At 41.0% G+C, this 24,030-nt stretch overlaps 1 protein-coding gene across 1 annotated transcript in view; it reads left to right on the top strand.

The window, feature by feature from the left end:
* LOC144468664 (uncharacterized) overlaps nucleotides 1–24,030 on the top strand; it is a 138,359-nt gene that overhangs the window by 102,158 nt on the left and 12,171 nt on the right. The window contains exon 3 of the mRNA XM_078178287.1: nucleotides 23,369–23,526. Coding sequence (XP_078034413.1) covers nucleotides 23,369–23,526 — 158 coding nt within the window. The remainder of the gene's footprint in view (nucleotides 1–23,368; nucleotides 23,527–24,030) is intronic.

Here is a 24,030-nt window from a genome sequence, read left to right as displayed (position 1 = left end):
TCTGTGCCACGCGCGCGAATTTCCCCGTTTCGCAGGGCCGTTATTTCCCGGGCGATTTCGTAATTGGATGGTAACACGATTTCAGACGGGGGCTCCTCGACCTTCGACGAACGACGTCGGCGGTGATTCACGGGCTCTAATCATGCCGCCCGAAGAATTCGGTCAAACGCCCGATCTCTACGTGATCCGAGAGGGCGTCGCCTGACAACGTCGAATTTTATGCTGTTTGTCCTCTCTGTGCAACCGAGTCGGCTGCCTTTACATTGGCGTAGTCGATCGGTTCTTGTACGATCGGCTCGTTTCGTTTATTTAACACTTTGCGCTACGATTTTTTTTTTTGGCGATGCATTCACTTGTTTGGGACTATAGTAAATGCGAGAGATGGGTCATTTATATTTGGTGGTTGTTAAATTAGTCTGTAATAGTATTATTCTATAGCTTATTCTGTGATAATAGTGTCTCAAAAATTCCCTAACAATATTTATAATACAGCAAGCTTAATACAAAAGGCCAAAAATCACATATTTTTCATAATTTTCCACTAAATATTTTAATTGGAGTACAGCGACCTGCATTAATATACAAACGCAATTTAAAATGAAATAACAATTTTTAAATCGAACGAAATGATTTATCTACTCTTTTAAATATTAAAAAGACTAATTTACTAATCAATGCGTATAAGATTATTGTTTAACTATATTCTACACACCTTTTTCTTATTTCCTCTGCAACTATATAAAAAGTAAATATATTCTTTTTATATTACATTTATACCAATATATCCTACCAGTAGACATTCCCTATATTGTCCTACGTTCCACACAGACTGTACACATTCCATGTATTACCCTTCGACTTCTACAGCCTGTACATATTTTATATACTGTATCCAATTCTCCGCAAGCCATAGATACTCTATGTGTTTTTCTCATTTTCCACATGCAGTAGATATTCCGCGCATTATCCTCTCTGTCTTCTGCAAGCTGTACACACACACACACACACACACACAAACGCCTCCTATATTTCTCCTTATTTTCTACAATTTATAGATTCTTTATATATATTTTCCCTCGCATTCTACCATATCTACGCGTGCTCTATGCTTCTTCCTTATTTCTCCGCGAACTGTAGATTTTTCATACGCGATATTTATTCTCTGGAAAATATAGTTATTGCGTTTTCACCACTAGTAGATATTCCCAGCTTTATATTACATTTTCTCCTATCGTTTTTCCTGATTTTCCGTGGCGTATAAAAAGCGATTTATTTTGCACATATTTTCTCATTTTATGGAAACAGATATTTAATTATTTATTATCACGCTCTGGTATGATTTATTTGTCCACCTATTTTTTTTCTGGTAATTGTACTATATTATATACAATATATTATATTTTTTCGTATTCGATTTTTCTCGACGATTTTCACATTCGTATTCCAATTTTATTTCTCCGGTGCTGCAATACGTTTACACCAATGTGTGCGCAGATTCGGTATTATCTTTGTCGAAAATGCGCAAAAATTGTTTTCCGGCACAAGCTAGAAACTGCGAACGCGAGGAGCGTGAGATACATATAGTTCACGTGTTTCGAGCAAATGCGACGAAATAAGCTATAATAATCCTCACCTCTTAAGGGATTTGCCGTAATATCTTCCTATAGCGTGCCCCCCCTACCCCTGTAAGCGATGAAACAGGAAAGGTAATATGAAAGGTCGTAATCCAACATAAAAATCAGAAATATAGATTAAACCATTTTTACGGCGAGCCACGTGTTAATCAATGCCGAGCTCGCGCGTTGACTTTAAAATATTGATTTCTAATTTCTCGAATAAAAAACCTGGATCGTGCACTTTTATATTTATTAATCGATGAGAGTTGTTCTAATAAGAAATTATTCGAGTAAAGAATTTGATGAATTTTACGAATAAAGAATTATATGAATTATTCGAATAAAGAATATTATGAATTTTATGAATAAAGAATTTGATGAATTATTCGACTAAAATATTATTTGAAAGAGAATCGTTCGAACAAATAACAGTTCGATCGAACAATGACTCGAACAAATATATAATAACAAATTGACACCGAATAACGAAATATTCTAAAAAATATTCAAGCAAAATGAATTCGTGCATACAATTATCCCCGATGAACAATGCTGAACTCTAAAGGCTCGCGGTTAAAGAATAAGCAACAAATGACAGGAACAAAGTGGCGGCGCGCGACGTAAACGGACGTTAACTATCACCTGTTTTGAATACGAGTTTCCGTGTCCGGAGTCGAAAATTTATTTCCCGCCGACACAAATATCTCTTTGTCCCCGGGGCGGCAGCGAAAATCAAATTACGTGTCACCTACGAAAGGATTTTCATTCCTTTGCGTTCACCCAGATCAAAGGATACGAGCGCGGGTCGCAGTATCGCGAATTCCTTTCGCAATTTCGGAATATTGTGTCGCCGCTCCGGGGGAAAATTTCGTTTCCCGATTTTCTCCTGTCTTCGCTTCGACGTATTGTCCCCGTGTTACCTGGAACAGTTAATTCTCGCCGTTTACACGCCCACCGTTCCGTTTCCGCGTTGTTTGCTAAACCGACGCCACGGTTTCCGTAACGCCGCTACCACGCAACGTTCCGTCGATCTGTTCGTTATGGATCAACCGGATGGATCACTGTGGATCGTTTAAGTTGAATTTCGAGAGAACCGTGCTTCGTTCCAATCGAATTTTGACTTTTCAGTTTCGAATTTCGAGTTTTCAGTTTCAAATTTCGAGTCTCGATCGTCCAGAGTTTCTTTCGTTTCGTATAGATTTAAAATATTTAGAAGAAGAGATTTTAATGCTGGAATAACCCTTTCTGCCCTTTAATATTCAATAAAGTAAATAAAAAAAGCGACGGATTAATTTAATTTATTTCCAGACTAATTCAATGCTGTTATACCTCTGTTCGCTTTAAAAATATTTAAAAAATATATAATATACAAATAACGATTGCTAAAACTATTTTTATCTTATTATAAACAGTATAAATAATATCTTATTCTGCTCCATACATTGCTAAAGGTTCGCAGATTAATACATTAATTTTTGAAAAATCGAAAGAAGAATGAAAATAAAATCTGACGTTAAAATGCGATTAAAATAAATTTTGGAACAAGATGACAAAACGCGTTCGTTAATAATCGATGAGTCTGCTATTTAGCGAAACTGTTATCCGGAACTATATCCGCGAGACGCGATTACGGTCTCTTTTCCAACGAGCAAAACCGCTGAGAATGGGTCTTCGAAGATGCCCGAAGATATTCCCGGCAAATCCGCGGAAGAAGGTTAGCCCGATTATGAAAACGAGTAAAGGATATGTGATAAGTATGGCCGTAAGATTCCGTAAGATTCCGTAAGAATTTCGCCGTTCCCATAGTATCGCCGTAGAAACTACCACGGCGGCGGCGCGCGCGCGCGCTCTTTAATTGCTCGTTGGGAATCCGAGGCAGGCCCCGAAATTCTGGTGCCTCGGCGAAAAGTTTTCTCGTGAAAGGAAACGAGACGGAAGGAGCGGCATACATAATTCTTCGCCTATTCCTCTCGGCCACCGTCGTGGATTTTACCGTGCATACGCGGGTACCATCCTTTCATGTTATGCGAAATATTTTCGTGGGTTTTTCGAGAGAAAAAACGGTCCCGAAACAATAGTTTATAGATAGAGTATTAAACACTGAAATTTAGAATTTTATGCTCTATTGTAGTTTGACGAAATTGTATAGTGATTGAAAAGAGGTAAAGCTGAAAAAAATTGGGTAAATTTGTTTGAGAAGACAGTGTGTGAAGAAAGCAAAACTGTATATGATGCTGCATATAATATAGCATTATAATATTGTATATAGTATTGTATTATAATATTGCACTATAATATTGCACTACAATATTGCACTACAATATTACATTTAATATTGCACTATAATATTGCACTACAATATTGCACTACAATATTGCACTACAATATTGCATTATAATATTGCATACAATATTACATTTAATATGGCATTATAATATTGCATACAATATTGTATTTAATATTACATATAACATTGCACTATAATATAACACTGCATACAATAATGCATACAATAATGCATACAATACTCCATACAGTCTCGCGCACAGTATCGCGTGCAATATCGCATTATAATAAACGCGCGAGTAAAAATGTAATTACGAGCCAGCCAGGGGCGTAAGAAAGTAGGATTTATGCGAATTTCGGGGTGGGCGCAGTGTGTTCAACTAGAAGTTGCCGGAGAGACGTTCCGGCTGTCACGAAACTTTTCACGGCGCAACACTTATTTAATTTCGCTCTCATGGACGACGATTACATATCGCCCGTTGTTCTCCCTTTTTTTTTTGCCTCGGGAACCGCGGACGTGATTACTCGAAAGTAACGCCAACTTCCGTATCTCATCCGCGTAATTTTTCGATGGAGAACTTCCCCGGCACTCGTAACACGCGAAAGTCGCCAAGAAGACCGTAGCATGAAGAATTTAGCGGAACTAAAAAAAAAAGCACTGTTTCGCACGCCTTTTCGCAATTTACCACGAGCACGCTCGCCGAGAGCTTTCTCCTCGACGTTTCGACAATAGAAAATTAAACATTAACGCGAAGATGAAAGAACTGATTCGTGTTATAATAAAGTTAAACAATGCTTTATGGGCCTTTTCCGAGTTTATTAAGAACGAAAGATTTTTCGTCGGCTGGTTTAACATTGGAAAATTAGAAATAAAAATGGGAAATCTCCTGAATTTGTTATGAATGCCAGGGAAGAATTTTTGATTCATAGTTTAATGATAGAAAATTGGAAATAAATATAAAAATAGGCGATCCATTCTCTGTTAATAATATTAATATTAATTCCCTGAATTTCATCCCTTAATTTATTCAAAATCCCCAATAAAGAATTCATCGTCGTCACGTCAACACTAAAAAGTTATAAACAGATATAAAAATGCAAAACCAGTTTTCCACCAAAAATATTAACATTAACTATCCCCCCTCGATTTAATAAAATCGCCAATAATTTTCCATCGGCATCCAAACAACAGAAAACTCCAAATAAATATGAGAACGTCGGACCAGCTTCCCGATAATAAAATCGAACGTCGTCCGAGGTCCAGTTAAATTTGTCCGTACAGATTAGGAGCAACGCGACAGAAACTATAGTCTCGTCTCGAAAATAATCTTTTCCCCCGTCGACGAAAGGTTTCTCGTTCGATATCCGATATACAAGACGTATGTAGGTTACGATTAGCAGCGGGACGGAACATCGTATACATAATAACGTTATATCGCGGCGTCGTAATAAGAGTAGACGCCTGATCTCTTTAAATTCAACTGATCGCGTCTCTGTTGGACGGTGACGGGGGGGATCTATTTATAAGCGAGATATTGGATCATACTATAAGGTCTTTCCGCGTTCGAGGGATTGAGGGGGGGGGGGGGGGGAGACGAGACCGCAAATACTGAAATAATTATCCGTGTTTTCAGACGGGAAGTTCTTCGCGAACGGATACATTATTGCCGCGTTCTTTAAGCGTTCCGTTTAATACCGGGAATTAAACCGCAACTCGGCCGCCCAGGATTGTTTTGTCCACGTCGAGCACTATATCGGACGTTCTCGCACGATTCGATGTGACGCGATTACACCGGGGAACTGGCGTTATTCTTAAGTCAACTCGAAACGCGTCGCGGAAGCAGTGCTTTTTTCGCTGGCAGTGAAAAACCAATCGGCTGGGTTTACACTCGGGAAAAACAGCTGACTGGTTAAAGAGGATGATATTGTTTGTTAAATTCTATACTTTAAGCGCTGCGTTTGAGTCAAATATGTACAACGCGCTATTTTCAATGAAATTGCGACAGCTAATTGATTAATATCAAATGTAGAAATAAAATGTAATTAAATGTTGAAACAGGAATGAAGATTGATAACATCCCTCTGCTTCTTTAAGGACGCGTTTCTGTAATATTCACTTTTAATTAAGCGTCTCGTTTCGAACGAATTATTGAAGCTGTTCTAATTTTAATAATTTTAATATGATAGAGATATTGTATAACATAGTACGATAAAATAAATAATATAATGAAAAATATAATAAAAAATATGATAAAGAATATAATAAAAAATATGATAAATAATACAATAAAAAATATGATAAAGAATTGAGTTCTCGCGATATTTAGTTTAGAAGAGGCGAATCCGAGACTCTGCATTGCAACAGCTTGTAATATACATTGCCCGATGCATCCAGTAAACAGAGGATGCTACAATATTTACCGCTTTATTATCTCACGTCCGCCCGGACCAATGGGATAGATTCCATTAGGATGCATGACCTTTTGCTCTTTGTAATGCAAATTTGTTGCTCCGTGAAACTTCTGTTATTAAAAGTGTGCCAGTAAAAGCGTTTTCAAGTAAAAAGGGGTTGGCTCGCGGGGGAGTGGGAAGGGGATGAAAGGTGGTTCGAGGCAGAGAACTCGACGGAAGCGGGGTAATATACTCTTGGCCGTGTACTTTACTCTCATAAAATCAAAATTAAAGGCTTCTCTGCCAATAAAAATATGAGCGAAAGTGAAACTACGAGCGGGCACTTTATCGCTGGGAACGCGAAACCTGCGGAACGAAACGCGCTCGCGCCCCGCCGGAAAAATAACCGGCGGATTCTCTCGAGTATCCACGGTTTGAAAAATCCTTGTTGCGCACTTCATCGGGAACACCGCCGCCGTCCCAACATATTATTTCCCAGCGAAACTGCGTCCGGATATCTCTCGCTAAATATCCCCGCGGAATCGTCCGCGTGCTGTTTGTGCCACCTGCGAATTGATTGATAAATGTATTCGTGGTAAAAATATAAAAATCCTCGAACGGAAACATTTTCAAACGTCGACGTACTCATTTCTAATTGTAATTAAAGCAAGAAATTGCTGTTAAGAACCTCGATATATTTTATTTGCCTTTTAGTTTTATTTTAACGCGAGTCATTGACAAGTTTTAGAAAATTAACGCGATGCGCGAATATTTTAATATAAATGAGGTCGATGATGACGACGTATGATATATCGTTATTATATGTATTAATAATTATAACGTTATATTGCATGAAATAATAGAATTACAATAATATGTTATACGATATATTACAAAGTATAACATATTATTACAAGCAGCGCGGTCCGCGTCGCATAATAATCCGCGGTTCCGTAACAAAGCGCCGCGGAGAAAGCAATTCGCGCGGTGACGCGGAAATTATTCCGCCGGTTAATTTGTCGCGACTGTTTTGCAATTGCGACGCGTGCGCGGGGTCCGATTAGTCCGGCCACCGGGGAGGGGAGGCGTACGAAAAACAGAAGACGCGGGAACACCGCCGCGTTGTATGACGGAAAGGCCGGGGGAGGGAGGGGGATTACATAAATTGAAATGATGATGTGGCTAAGCAGAAATTACGAATCGCCCTGTTACCGGATAGAATTATGGCATCGGTTATGAGAAACGTAATAATTGTGGGAAAACGCCGGCGAAACCACTGACAGAAATATTATTTATAGGCTTTAGGGGTGCGCCTCTCGACAGCGGGACCGTGTTCAAGTCGTAATACCGGTGATAGTAAAATATATAGGCGGTCGGGTTTTGTCGTGTACACACACACATGAATACACACACATGGTCACGTTGCCGTGCGATGCGACAACGGCAGCGAGAGAAAAAAAAGGAGCGGGGAAAACGCGTGTTTAAGGGACCAACGGAACGATTTCCCTGACAGTTGGCGAGAAAAACGACTGGAACGTTTGTTTCGCGATTCTTGCGCGTTAATTGCATTTCGTTGCGTTTTTTAAATGATTCGAACATTTTTTAAATTAATTCTTTACGATCGAGCGACGACTATAAGGCGCGGTTGAAAAATCATGCCACGGGTTAAAATAATTTCCATCGAGCTTAGTTGAGTTTATAAAATTGTTATGGAGCTTATCGACTTCTTGTTCAATTTTATAATACGTAAAATGCGCCAGGTGTAACATTGAAAATATTTTTTCGATAAGTTTGCGAAAATATTTTGGATTTCTTTGCAAAATGGCTCCGACTGCGAACGGTTAACAGACCGTTTAATTAATAGACGGTGAGCATTTCCGGAATTTCCTGAGAAATTGGAATTCACTTTATAAACTTGCTAAAAACCATAGAGACTCGTCTAGAGACTTTTATAAAGATCGAACGAATCTCTCCAGGAATAAGTTACCACAATATTTCCGTCGATTGAAAATCGACGCTTTCTAAGTTATTCTTAAATTCCGTGAAATTTATTATCAGACTGTATTCGATCTCCTATATTCTAAATAACAATATCATCTCGTCGCGAGAACGCCGCAATCGATTTCCGCGAGTCGAACAAACGGCATTTTCCCGGGCGCAGTGGGAATAACGCGCGACGGCGAAAAGAAAAAAAAAAGAGAGAGAGAGTTACGGCGGCGCAATTATGTTAAACACCGACGGAGGGGGAGAGGGGATTCAAAGGGGATCCGAAATATTGTTTTATGCCGCGCGGTCTCGCCGTGTATTCCACGGCGATGGAGCGCAGTTCCTTCCATCGAACGGGGATGCAACAAGGCGGATACGCCGCAGAATAGTTCACTTTGCCCAGGGCTCAAGCTGGATATGTATGTATTCAGATTGAACAACGTGAACGGAACTTGAATTTGTCGGATAAATTGTGGCCGGACCCTCTAATACCGGAGTTCATTAAAATTCATTCAGCCGAGCAAGCTGTCACACGTGCAGATTAAGCGCGGCGAGAGAGGGAGGGAGGGTGGAAGAGCTAATAGGCGTAGAGCATCGCGTCCCGGGATGCTCGCAAAAATTGATATCCGATTTTACGAAACGAACAACCAAAGGACCATCGCCATGCAAATTTCACCGTCGGAATTTTCGGGAATTTTACTTACGTTTCGCGACGATATTTCCCGGCTGCGTCACACCGGACCGGATTCATTTGTTACAGCGCGGAACCGATGCATTTTTCATTCGTTTTTCGAGCATTTCAAATTCTTAACCCTTTCGTTACACGGGTCGACTGCGGTCGGCGCCTGGGCGACTTGTTGTTTGCACTGGTTGCGACTTTAATCAGGCGTATATTATTATATAAATATAATGTAGGTAATATAATAGAATATAGTATAGTATGATATAATATACATAATATAATAAAGTAAAATATAATAACTGTATTGTTATAGATCCTTAAACTAAAATGCAAGGAGTGTATTTAAATAAATATAAAAAATAATAAAATATAATATAATACAATATAACATAAGACAATAAATAATCCACTCCATGGCGTCACTGCCATAAAGAAAGGGTTAAAGTTCGACCCCAATTTATAGCAAATTATTTCCAAAGAGCGTAACAATTTATTCAATTAATCTACACAAAAATGATTTAAAGATTGCAAATATTTTATTATTCGGTAATTCGCTCTTGGAGAAATTACTTATCATTTTAAAAATTCTCTCGGATTTTCTGGAAATTCGAACGCGTGAACGAATAAAATTCTAATATCGGAATTTAGGGCTTCCATTAAAGCATCTTTAGGAAATCCCTTTAATCTTAAGCGACTTTTGTCGGGAAGGGCGGGGGGTAGCTGCCCAAATTGCGGGAAATAAAGACCGGGGTGCGGAATGGATCGCGTTCTATTTCAGAAATTCTGACAATGACTCATTGTGGCAGGCGATATAACTCGAAATGTCGTTGGCAGGTTCCCACTGATCCCGAAAATATATGGCAGGAGAAATATAAGGGAGGAGTGGAAATCTGTTGCTCCCGCAGTTTAGCAATGTTCTATGTGACTCGTGACCAGGAAATAATCGTCACTATTACGCCGGCTCGTTTTATTCGTCTAATAACGTTTAATCAGACGTCCGAGTTGTTATTTATCGAACGGAAATATCAAGAACCTTTTACCTTTATTTAGAAAAGAATTTATTTAATCTATATTTAGAATTTAATTTATTTTGTCTATATTTAGAATTGAATTTATTTTGTCTGTATGTAGAATTGAATTTATTTTACCTACATTTAGAATTGAATTTTTCCTATATTTAAAATATAATTTATTTTGTCCATATTTAGAAAAACAATCTTTGAAGCAATCTTATAAATTCTAAACCTTCAACTTAATTTATTTAATTCACAGGAAGAAAATTATTATTGATTTTCCATAGTGCCAGTAATTTTCGTTATACAATATTACGGCCTGATGTTAATACAAATTGATTAAACATTCAACACGAGCGTTAAAAGGAGGAATTTTGTCGTTTATCGTACGGAAGACTATTTACTGTAAAGCAATTAATTTTTCCGAACGCGCCCACTTTCTTACCTTTTACAAGCTCGTATAATCGGCCGGCGCGCTTCGATTATGAACGTAATAATAAACTCCGTCACGATAGAACGTTATTAGCTGCAAAATAATTTCAATTACCGGTGAGACGCGCAAGATTTTCATATTTTCTTCCGTTTGTTCGACCTAATCGGGGAACCGAGACGAGCGGAGAGGAACGCGGCGGTAACGAGCGTCGGTAACGGGCCACCGGGATTATAAATAAACGACGATTAAGAAGGTAACAAAAACATGTTCTATCGTCTATTTATCGATTAATCCGTTTGTCGGGGCGCCGCGTTGAAATCGCAATTACACAGTCGACAGAATTTATTTTGAACGCGAGAAAGTATAACGAAGGAGATTGCGCCGGGCCGCGCTCACGGGAACTACAAGGTGTGTCTGGTGTCGACAATCCCGGGCTTGAAATGTCACACACAGACGCCATTTAGGCGACCTGAATAGAAGCCGATCGAAGGGAAAGGTATTTAATGAAAAATGTCGTTTAAATTTAAGTCGGCTGTCGCGCTCAGCCCATCGCCGCCTTGTTTCTGGTTAATAAAGTATTCGCTGTCGATACGTTCACGGCGAAACATTTATCTAACGGGTGAAATTTACTCGGGACAAGATATATCCGTAACTACAAAAGCGTCTTACGTGGCTCTTTTTTTATTAACAATACGGTTGCTACATCGTCGAGGAGAACCATTTTGAAAATTGGAAGATGCACCTTGAAAAATACAACATTTTATCAATTATCATCGAAATCTGTATTTTAGGGATTTGTATAAATTTCTTAACTCTTCTTCTAAACAGTAAAATTATAAATAATAATTAACTGTCGATTCTGTTTGCAAGATAACAATTTTTTAACTCGGTTGTAAAAAGCAGAAATTAAATCGAAGTGTATTCATGTTTTGAACAAGTTTAATATATTAAAGGAAAGATCGCGATGTTGTTAACAAATTGAGCTATATTATATAGCAGAAATTATTCTGCATATAATTTTCTATATTTACAAAATTATAGACAATTTTTTCGACGCATGTTATAGACATATTAAAAGTCTACAGCTGCATGGAACACTGTCAAAATTCCTATTAAATTACATCCAGTTAGAAAATATACAACATCATAAACATTTAAATTTCAAAAATCAGTATATAAGAAATAAACCATAAAAATACTCTAACAATTTTCTGAAACACCATTCCAGTCATTTTCATCCTAATAAAGTTCTCACGACGATAAATACAACATACCTACATCATTAATTTCCAAAATCGATTATTACCACCGTTCGAGTTCCAATAACCCTCTCCCGGTAACAAACGACGAAACAGGCCGTCGACCACGAATCTCTGAATCAAGCAGCCATGCTCCCGAGCATCGATCACCGGGTAGAAAGTCCGACGAATAAGTCGGGACGCCGCGTAGGAAGTGCGAGCGGAACAAGGTCCCCTCTCGGAGAAACAGGGCGGCCACGTCCGCAGGCTATTCCGGCGAGACGTTTATCCAAAATCGGGTCGTTCACGGGGCCGAATCAGATTGCGGAGGAAACCCGTAGGAGCCTCGACGACGCGACTGTTTCGGGCACCGAATTGATCCCGGCCCTGTAGTTTCTCCGGCTGCCGTGGCCCTCTCTCTCTCTCTCTCTCTCTCTCCCGGTATTGTATTCGCGGCGAAGGCTTTCATGCATGGCCGGAAAATTTGGTTTATGGAGGGTCAAAGAACGCCACGGCCCCGGCAATATTGCGGCAAATGCCATGGACAGCCGGGACAGTGCGTACCCCAAAGTACGGTCGCGCTCGTGGGTCAGGACGCGGGAAGAGGGGGGAAGGTGGGGGGGGGGCGGGAGACGGGAAGAAGAAAATCGAGGGCGTGGAAAGAAAAGCCGGCGTCCGCAGCGGCGCTCTCTCTCTCCCCCCGTTCGACGTCGGTTCGGTGATTTGTGGAAAACAAATAATTGTCACCGGTGCCAATCACAGGCCTCGTTCGCCCGGTTCTCTCTCGGACAAGGATCCCGGCGTGTCTGCCGCTCCTTGATGAAAATCTGTCGATTTATCCCGTCGTCCTTCGTCCTTTTCCCAACCGCCTCTCTCCCGGGGGCTTATATTTAAACGAACAGAGTTTATCCGGAGGCTCGGCTCCTACCTCCACCGTCCCCGTTTCTTATTTTATTCGGCGACCGTTTTCCCCCTCCCCTTTCGACGGGGATCCCGGTCCGCGCTCGACGATTTTAAATTGAATCGTTTGTCCCGTCGAATTAAACGCGGCGACGTTACGCCCGCGAACGCGCGAGAAATTAAATCGAAACGGCAAGTTATCGTTGACCTTCGGCACAAGCCCCCGATCCACCCCACGGTTTCTCGTTTTCCCCCAGCGACCCGGAGAGCTTCCCAGATGATCGTTTGTAGGGTAATTCGTGCCGGGTGTTTTATACGCGGGCACCGGAAATCGAGCTCTACCGCGAGACACCCGGTTATTAGCGGACCGTGGCTTTTTCTGGGGAATAACGAACAACAGCGGCTAAATAGAGGGGATCGTTCTTTCGTGTAATCGTTTGAATAAATTGAAAATAATCCACAGACTGCAATTGTTTTAGAGTCGCTCGAGAATGTTGTTTGTAATTTATTCGATATTTTACATGGGATATTGTGTAATGTCGCATTGATTATCGCATTAATTTTATGTCGATTATTTCGTTAATTATTAATTATCAGTGTTATATATTAATATTTGCTTGAAGTCAAACCTCTCGTTATTACTTTAGTAAATTAATATAAATCAGCTGATCCGCGAATCTCCGTTTTATACGAATCAAGTGTACGATTTAAATAATCCTACTCAACGCTTATAATTTAATTATTCCATATGAAATTAACAAAAAACGAAACCTCCTTAACATAATCCATATATATATATTCAATATTAAAAGCTGTCGATGAAGTGGAAGAGAATAAATCTACTCTCAAAGAATTTCTTTTTCTTTTAATTAGAATTTCTTTTTCTTTTAATCAGAATTTCGTTTTCTTTTAATTAGAATTTCTTTTTCTTTTAATCAGAATTTCTTTTTCTTTTAATTAAAATTTCTTTTTCTTTTAATTAAAATTTCTTTTTCTTTTACTTAGAATTTCGTTTTCTTTACATAGAATTTCTTTTGATTAGAATACGATCGTACAGAGGAACCTAATCGTCTGTCTAATTTTATGAACAGAGACGATTTTCGTTTCGCAGAAAGATCCGCAATAATGGGTGAACCGTTGCGATCGGTCCCGCGGATTTGTTTCCCCGGCAAAGTTTCCTTTCCCTCCCGCGCGGCGCGCGCGCCATTTTCTTTCGAGTTTATACCGGTCCTTTCGGGTCGCGCAAATATTTTCCATATTTCCCGCGGAACGTGATTGATGTTCCCGAAGTTTCCAACGGTGCGTGTGTGTTCGCGTACACGCGGGGGATTTCGCGAAGTTGGTTTTTATTTGTTCGGCAACGGCCGAGCCGGGCTCTCTCCCCTCCTCCTCCTCCTCCACTCGAGCGAGGATTTTCGTCGGATATATCGCGCGCGCGTTGCATAAGCGCGCGAATCGAATGGGGCACTTTGCTAATCGTTACAAGAGACCGTTCATTCCCGGTTGATCCGTTCTTATCTCTGATTGAACGGTGCCCCCTGCCCCCGGCCCCCACCCCGGTTCCCTCTGTCGGCGTCGCTGCAAAAATATTTCGCCCGTTTAACAGGCGAGCCGCGTCGATGGTCGCGCAAAAAGCAAATTCGAGAACATCCGCGTCACCACACCACCCCCTTTTAGCAACATTTTAATGAGCTGCTTTAAAACCGCCCGCGGAACCAAGGGCTCGAAAGTTACAGGGGGGAGGGGGGGGGGGGGGGGGGGTCACCTAGGGGAAGTTAATTACACCGGTCTCGAAATGAACATTCGAATGAAACTTCGTCTTTCGTACGTTCAACTAATAATAATGCTGCGAAACGGATGTTTTTTTCTTTTTTTTTTTAAACAAGCCCCACCAAAGTCCGGCGCTCTGACAGCGCGCGACTTTTAGGAAAATTCATTTCCGGCCGGGGAGCGAAAGAATTTTTTCGAAAATCCGAAACCACGGTGGACATCTAATTAAATAGGGATTTTTTAGCCGGTTTTGACAAAAGCTGGCGCAACAGATATATTTAATGAATGCTGGTAGGTTATATCCGAGCTGTTGAAAATATCGAAATGTTTGTTTCTTGTATTCGCGGTCTGTTAATAACTGAGACTAGTAGGAGTCAATTTATATTACAAATATTATTTTACTATTTTTAATATTCATTTTAAGAAATGGTAAAGAGAATTGAGCAAGTATTTCACTGGAGTAAGGAGTAATAATTGACTTTATCGAAGCGCCTAAAGTAATTAATAAATCCTCCAATTTTCATTTTATAATTGTGTCCTTTTTAATCCTCCGCTATAATAAATTTGAAATAAATTATAGTTACTACGAATAATAACTTAACACTATAGTATCTTAAGAATAAATTTATGGAATAAATATATTAGCAAACAATGACTCTCCTGGCTCCTTATAATGATGAGAATGGTAGCTAAATTGATTCCGATGTAATCGATTTTGACCGAGTTTCGAATTCTCCGTATCCCGACCGCCATAGTCGTAGCCACGTTCTAAAATCCCCGCGAATCGAACGCAACAAAGATTTCCCGGTGAATTCGACGCCGGCGTCCGATGGACAATAAACCGGTCGATTTAGGGGTTTCCGGTGGCGACCGGTTGTCAACTTTTAAGCCTCGGTAGGAAGTTCGGTATCGGTCGACGGGGAATATTACCGCGACGGCGAAGATTCGGTAGACGGCCACGTAATCATCGAACTTCGAAAACTAAGGGACGATCGTTACCCGGTTCCGTCGTCGCTCGATGGTTAGACGCCGGGAAGGAGACAAACGCCCGCGCAGCCCCCGTGTCCCTTATCAGTCGTCACGGACATTAGGGTCGGCGGCCGAAGAAAACGGGAGGGCTAAGGGGACACTTCAAAAGATGGTCGCGAGGCCTTGACAAAGGCCGAGGAGACCCGCGGTCGCCAATAATTGGACGCTGGCTCGAGGAAAGAAATTAAAATACTCCAGACGACGGGAGAGGATCGCCGACACAGCGTTGCCACCTTGTATAGTTTGGAGATCGTTATCGAAACGGTGAACACAAGTTCCATGGCGTTCCGCGGATCCGATATATTCGTCTGTTAATTAACGCTTGAAAATTGCTTTGCAAGGGTTAGAATTTATCCTAATTGTTCACGATTTTTATAATTATTGGAGAAGAATATATTCAATAATTTTTAATGAACGCGAATTTATGGGTTCGATCATTGTAAAGTGAAAAATGAGAATTTATTTAGTTGGCTGCGAGGGAACTTATAATATTTATAAATTTCTAAAAGTATTTACAATAGTATTATATATATATTATATTCATTCTATTATTATACTGTTATTATCTCTGATGATTATTTTAAATATCGTGAACCTTTCTATCAGAAAATTACACTTATTTCATAGCTATACGACTGACTACAGATTTTATGCATCTATAGCAAATTTTTCTATTCCTTTATTTCATTCGTTTCCAAATTTAAATATTAAAAATATATAAATTCCTTACAAATTAATAATACTATCATCTAATTATTCCTTTATAAAAGTATCCGCAATTATCATCAATTCTGTCAATGCAATATCGTGTCCGCACTGACAGCGTGTCAGAAGGCTGCTAAGTAGAACCACGAGATTCTACTTAGCCCAATGAAAAGGAAAATAATTAAGGCAGAAAAGGAGCCAAAGAGGCACAGTAATTGGTCAGTGCACGGTAAACGGCGGCTCCAGCCTTGATCCACGGAGAAGTTCGTGGAGATGGCAACGTTGATCGCCGACGTAGATGACGCAGAGAGCCCCGGGATCAGAAGAAGGGGCGAGGGGGCTAGCGCAGGGGTTGAGGCCGGGGTGGCCACCCTTAACGCAGCCCTTCCGCGTCACCTCTCACTCTCTCTCTCTCTCTCCCTCTATCTCGTCTTCACGCCTCTCTCCCTCCCGCGACAGTTTCGCGCTTATTATCCGAAAGTTCCAAAGTGAAACAGAGTGAAACTCTGTCGGCGCGCGGAGAACTTTTAACAACGCTACGAAGGCACGAATTCGTGGGTATCTCTTGTGTCACGGTGCCCGGGCGGCGACGCTGCCATGGGACTCCCCCACGGTAAAGGGATGAAACACGGCCTGGAGAGGGACGAGGGAGGGAGGGACGGGAGGGACGGGGAAGCCGGAGGGCCGGACGACGGAGAGATTTTGATGGGGAAAAGAATGCGTCTCTCGAGAGGGTGAGGCGGGAGGTGACGGAAGAACGCGGGGAAATAATGTCTCATAAAACGTATGGGGACCTCCGCTCGGCTGCCGGCTGGTTTAACGCCGTTATATATGGCGGGATAATCAAATACCGGGGCTCCCTGTCGGGCCTGAGCTAGTTTTGCCGGCAAGATCAATCTGGCCGGGTCGGTCCATGTATCGGGGGTTCAACGGGTTAATCCGCTGCGCTGCCGTTCCTTTCGCAACACGGCTGAAGAACGCCTCGTTGTCTTTAATCATTTTCCTGATAGAACAAGACAGTTTCTCTTTCTTTTAGATTTATTTATATTCGATTATTTGTATTAATAATTCGTTGTATTTAGCTTCATTTCATTTATTTTTATTTCTACTTTCCGATGACGGAGCAATCAATTTTTAACTCGTTTTGAAAGCATCTGATAATATTGATATTTAGTAGATTTCTATTCTTAGTTAGTATTTTTTATTTAGCAGATTTTTATTTACTAGACACTTATTTTGGTAGATTTTTATGTCAGTGAAATTTTATTTAGTTCAGTTTTTAATTTAGAGTTTAATAGAGTTAGTTTACACTCTTATTTAGCGGATTTAGAATGTAATTCCTTCTAGCGAATTAAATAACGCAGCAGTCAATATTAACTATCTATTAATCGATAATTTCGCAGTAACATAATAACAGTCTATTTCACGATAAATCGTTTTCATTAACTAAATGATTTCGATATAATAACAGTCTAAAAGGAAGACTCTAGGACAAAGTCGATCATCCCTCAGGCTCCGCTTAATTAAATGCCATCTTGACTACTTAATTAGAATATTTCGCCGTATTCTCGTCGTTCCACAACCGCGATCCGGTTCTTCCATCGAAACGATTTTCCACGGGGAAACATTGACGTTCGGGCAGCACTAATGGAAAAAGAATTTCATAGACGGAACGGCGGAAGTGGAGCCGGTGATCTCCGCGAGGTATTAGAGAATAAAAGTTAAAGAAAAAGAGAGGAAAAGGAGATTTGGAAAGTTTAGCGAGCAATCGGAGCACAGAAATTCTGCGAGCAGGGAGAGGGAGAGGGAGGTGGGGGGGAGTGGCGTGCAGCGAGGAGGGAAAGATTTGGGACTTTCGAGCGGATAGGGAAGAGCGGGAATTCAACGGCGGGGAGAAAGTAAAAGTTTCGGGGGATCCCCGGGTCGAGGTATTAAAGAATGAAAAACCTGGTGAGAGGGGTATTAACACTAGGTTTACGGAGCGCTAAAAGCAACTATTTCATATTACGCCATCGGAACAACGGAAATTCGTTTAGTCGGTATTTCACGCGAGAACGCATCGTCGAATAAATTCGTCGTAAATGTATCTTAACGTTTCATCTCCGAGTTTGATAATAGTAGATCAATGCTAAAAATCATTGGACACTTCGCATGACTAATATAAATTATTTTATAACAATAATTGGATTTATTTAAAATGGCAGCATTGGATTTATTTAAAATGGACAGCAGATGGATTTATTTAAAATTGACGTGATTTATATTTTTTTATTAAACAACGTAATAATTTAAATAAATCCACACGCTATTTTCAACTAATAATCAGCGGTTATCAAAATAATCAGCGGTTATTAAACCCGAGGCACCTATCTAACGCAACGAACTGATTCATGAAGACTGATCCTGATAAAAAGAAGCAGCGATCGAACGGCAGAGACAGTTGATCGCGATCGCGTCGGAACAGTTCCGAAAGCGAGCAGAGCCGATCGACCTAATCATTTCCTCTTCGCGCCGCAGATACCGGCGATAAATCCTAGTCTCGGCCCCGGCCGGGTTGCGGATCCCGTCGGCCCGTCTGTCCGACACGGCGAACAAATCGAAACAAAATAGGTTAATACCGGCGGCAGCTAGAAGCCAGCCACGCCGCCGGATAACACAATAGCGGCTCTATCTGCGGACAGAAAACACCGGTTTCAAAAAAACCCGGATCGTTTTCGCCGAGCGGCGCGATACGTTAGCCCCACGGAATTACCGGCGGAATTACCACGGAGTTCGCCGGGCGGAGCGTACAAATTACATATTTAATCAACTCATTTGGACGCGGATGCACGGGGGGGTTGTTGGTGCGCGCGGCCCTCTCCTGTTTGCACGGTTGCAGGCTCCGTCGATTGAAAGACGCGGAGGAGGAGCGGAACGAGCTTCGGCGAAATTTCTAATAAAACCGGCGCGCTCGCGAGCTCGTCTTCCTCGCGCTAATTCGCTCGAAATTCGATGGGACTCCGCGCGGGCGCTCGATCGACGAGGATCGACGGGGATAAACAAGGATGGACGGGGATCAACGGCTGGGTCTCGAGTTTAATCGGATGCGTGTACAGTCTTGGATAGGGAGAGAACAAATGAAACGGGAGAGGAAAAGAATCGTGCCGCCGCTGCAGCGCCTCGTTCTTGCTAACGAAGTGTCCCGCGCGGAATTACCGCGTTGATTGTGTCGGAAGAAGATTTTATTTGTCGCATTGTTGTTCATTCTAACTATTATTTGTAAAGGGAATTAATATCTATTTTATTTGAATATTAATTTGTGTTTCAAGTTTCGCATATTTATAATTTTAAAATATATAGTTTAGGATGTTCATTAGCCGAGATAGTAATTTATTTCAAATATAATTTAATATATATGAAAGAGTAAAGAGAAATATGTAATTGTAAAAATTATTGTGGCATATATTTCACTTATTCTATCTTCTTTATTTCTATTGGCTATCCCCCAAGTCAAGGGGGTATATAAAATAATGAAAAGAATTAGAATAAAAATATAATTTGTACATGCCAAAATGTTGAAACAGCAAGTAAAATAAATAGTAGTCACTATAAATTACCTTAACTCCGGGTTATCTTAAAAATAAATTTGATCACTAAACAACGCAATGAGAAAACCATGACATCACGCCACCGTCGTTCTAACCTTTTCGCATTTCAAACAAATCACCGAACATTAAAAATCCGTTCGTCCCCTTAAAACCGATAAACCACTTTCTCGCGCCGCTACACAACATTTAAACCTGGCCAGCTTTCAATCGACAGATCCTATTGTCAGATCGTTTCGTTTTCATTGTATAGGGCGAAACTATCGCTTGCGGATGGAAACGCTCATTCCTCGGGATGATCCCTATAAAACATCTTCGCCCTAATACAGCCGAGGAGAAAGCGGCGACTCCCGAGGGGTCTCGAATTAAATCGAACGCGTTTCGACGCTGGATCAGATCGATGCGACATTGTAGCGTCCCGGATCGACGCGGTGTTTCCGGTTTGCAGGATAAAGAAAAAGGGTGGAGGCGGGGGGCGGGGGCGAACTGCGGAATGAAACAAGAGGAGCGTAAAAGAGGAATCGCGGAGCCCTCGTCGTATTTATCCGGCCGTGTACTTCCTACGTCTGTCCTGCAGCTTTCCATCCCCTCGAAATAAAACTTCGCCTCCTTCCGCGACCCCTTCTCCGTCCAGCTGCCACCTACGCTCGCTACTTTCCCGCACCCCCCCCCCCCTCTCTCTCGCCTCTCCTTGTTCGCGCTCTCTGAATCTTCGAGCACGATCCTCCTCCTTTTTCCACCGAATTCTCCGTCTTTCTCTCCGGCTCTATCTGTGTTTATTTCTATCCCTTTCCCTCTATATATCCGGCTATTTCTTTCCGTCTCTGTTTATTTCTCGTTTTATTTCCGTCTATCTCTCTCTGTCCCTGTTTTTCACTCTCTTTATTTCTGTATATTTCTATGCATCGCTGTTTATTTCTCTTTTTATTCCTGTCCATCTCTCTCTATGTATTTCTTTCTGTCTGCGTTTCTCTCGCGTTTTTTTTCTGTATATTTTTATCCGTCTCTGTTTATCTCTCTCTTTATTTCTGTCCAGCTCTCTTTATCTCTGTCTATTTCTATTTATTTCATTCTGTATTTCTGTCTACATCTATCTCTCTATTTCTCTTCTGTCTACTCTCTTAGAATCTACAGAGAAACCGCCTTCAAATTCCGATATCGCCCTACTCATATTTATACATAAAACAAAGTTAGAATTATATTTCTATTACAATTACTTACATTAATATTTTTCATAGAGCAGTCAATTAATTTTTGGCCACGAATTTCGCTCTGTGAAATGGAATTTCGAAAAAGAAATCGGCTTTTAGAAATCTACGAGCCTTAACCTCTCTCTTTTCTTCTATCTCTCCGTCTCTTTATCTTTCTCTTTCTTCTTCTTTATATCTCTCGGTCTCTCGCTCTCTCTTCTTATTTCTCCTCGAGCGCAGTCACGGTGTGCCCGGCCTCTTCTTTCCTTTTTAACCCGTCTTCTTTTCCCCCCCCCCCCCCCCCCCCCCCCTCGGGCCGCTTGTTTATAGTTCCGAGATATTTTGTTTTATTCGCTACTTTATCGCCCGGGCGAATTGCTTGTCGAGGATTCGAGGGTTGCAACCCCTTGGATGCCTCGCAGTTAATGGCTCGTTCACCGACACCGGCATGTTTTCAGAGCCGTGGAGACAACCCCCGGCATGACTTGTCTACCCCCGGCGCAGCTTCCCCGGACGATCGAAACCCGTTCTCTTCGGCACGAGTTCTTCTTTAAATGCAAGAAGTTCGCGAGACGTTCGTCGTCGACTTTTTTAATCGGTCCGCCGCCGCGATCGATACTTTCTAGATCGAGGACGCGAGACGTTGCGTTTTTCCCATTTTTAAGACGGTATTTTTGCATTAAAATCAACCGAGTGCACTTTTCAATTGAATAAATCTTTAACTGGTGCTATGATTTTATTTTACTGGTTTTGTTATCATTTTATGGTAATATTTTATTGGTATTATTATTGTAGTATGTTATTATATTATTAGTTTTTTTTATTATTACTAGTTATTACTTTATTGATTCTATTATTGTATCATTTTTTTTAGCAGTATTACTACTACAGTATGTTATTGTATTACAGTTATTATTTTATCGATACTGTTATTATATTATATTACATTATATTACATTATTATTATATCAAGTTATTATATTATGGTTTTTGTCCGTTTAATTCTATTATTATATCTATATTACTATTTTAGCAGCTTCATTATTTTCGCGCGGTTCTGTGTAAACATTTTCGTGTTGCGTTCGACGATGACTTTTTCGTAGTTCTACAGAGTCCCTCTTGAAACTTCGTTTTACAGCGTTTTATGGCGGGGCCCCCGCGTACATTGTTATTCACTTTCCATTCATTTTATCTACACATCCATGACGTATAGGTTCGGATCTACACCACAGTGCTGCGCACACTATTAGCGGCTGAAACAATAGTGGTTTTTGCTTGTCTATGCTGCCGGCTTTTTTTTCGTTCCCTTTTCGGTATACGCGCGCGCGCTCTCTCTCTCTCTCCCTCTGGCAACGCACATGACAGCTCCTTTTTTCTGTAGAAGGTTGCGGCTTTGGAGTGGTTTTCGAGGGTTTTCTCCCCGGGAATAGCCTCCATATTTCCCGCGCGCAGACATTCAGCCGTATTTGATAACACTTTTCCCGCGTTTCTCTAAAAACCTCTGCACCTAATCTGCTCGCGAAATTTTTGCCACTTCCCTCTCTTTCCGTTTCACCGGGGTTTTCGCGTATTCCGCGACAGTTTTGGGGAACTAACGCCGCGTGCACGGCAACGTTTCGCGGGAATATTCGCTTCAAATTAAGCGAAACGACTGATTTAGACCGCGGATATTTTTTCTGGGGGAAAATAAAAAAAAAGAAACTTCGTCGCGCGAGAATGTGGGTCAATGCTTCGAGTGACCCGCGTGACCAGAGGCGGCCCGCTTTTATTTTCCATATTCGGCTTTCGTTGCCGCGAGTGCAATTTTACATGTTTTCTTCCGGCAGACAAACAGACTGAAGGTAAATCGAACGATAAGAAATTATCGTCGAGCGAAGTGTGTCGAGCCTTTTTAAAGTTTGACCGAGTGATTTGGGTATTTTTTAGATATTAGATCCATTGATTTACTATAGGACGAATTAATGAAGTGTTAAAAAGCTTGCGATTGGTTCTTGCTCTCAAATTAACAATAATATACGTAGTTGAATTTTTCCACTTTTTAGGATTCTAATTTTCGTAATATTTTCTTCACTCGTTTTCTTGCAAACTAATCTGACATCTGAGAGAAAAAAAACCATTTAGGTGAATTTATAAAATATTACTCCCTTTAGAAAAGCAATCTAACTATTTATTAATAATAACTAAACTAAATAATATTACCGCGTCAATATCAAACTATCAAAATAATCAAGACCTTCAAATATTTATAAATGCAATAAATCCAAAGTTTTTTCTTTGTCGAGGAAATAATAGCGAAACCGGAAAAGGGTTAACGAAGACAATTTTTATCTTCGTTGATTATCGACGTCCGTGCCACCTGGAACAACAGCGTGCACCCCGATATTAGATCGCTCGAACGTTAGAAACAACAGGTAGACCGCGCGATCGACGCTCGAGGACCGCGGATATCCGCGAGCGCGCGTGGATCCGGCTTTTCCGGCAATTATTCAGATATTCCTCCCCCGCGCGCAGAATTTCCCGGACTGAGCCGTCGGTTTATTTTCAGTTACTACGCCTCGACTGCTTTTCCACCCCGTTTGGCCCCGCCGCTCAAGAGACCACGTTTGATGCCGCCGACTCGGTCGCAGCATCCGAAGCAACAGAAACAACAGCCGGCTGCAAACACAGCCAGCGTCCCGGACCTGAACCAGCTGAAAGTGTACAGTGAGTATGCCCGGCGACTGTTTCTGGTAGCGCACTTCAGAAACGCGCGAGAAAAGAGAGAGAGAGTGGGGGGGATGAAAGAGGGAAGCCAGTTGACTGGAATCCCCGCGTCGATGACAAGAGAACCTCGCCGACTCTCTGCCGAAGTTAATCGTTCGAGTTCAGGCATTTTTTCACGCGCAGACTGTGATAACTGCATCAATGATTATCCTGTAGAATCATGCTATATATTTTTTTTAGTATAATTATGTAGATTTTTGGGATATTGTGAATGTTCGAACGCGTTTCAACCCTTAGCGAACAGTGCGAGATTTATTTTCTATTATTTTAAATATTAGGTCGTTTTAGATTATGGTTTTAAGTCGGTGAAATATCCGTTCTCTTGTCATCGATGTTTAACATTAGTATAAATTTTATTTCAATTATTGAGACGGTGAATAAATTTATTTTTCTTTTATACGTTTCAACCCTTAGCGAAGAGACCAATTTTTATTCTCTAATATT

The sequence above is a fragment of the Augochlora pura genome, chromosome 4 (genome assembly GCF_028453695.1).
Source record: "Augochlora pura isolate Apur16 chromosome 4, APUR_v2.2.1, whole genome shotgun sequence".
In the NCBI taxonomy this organism is placed as follows: Eukaryota; Metazoa; Arthropoda; class Insecta; order Hymenoptera; family Halictidae; genus Augochlora; species Augochlora pura.
This window is presented reverse-complemented; position numbering and strand designations above follow the sequence as displayed.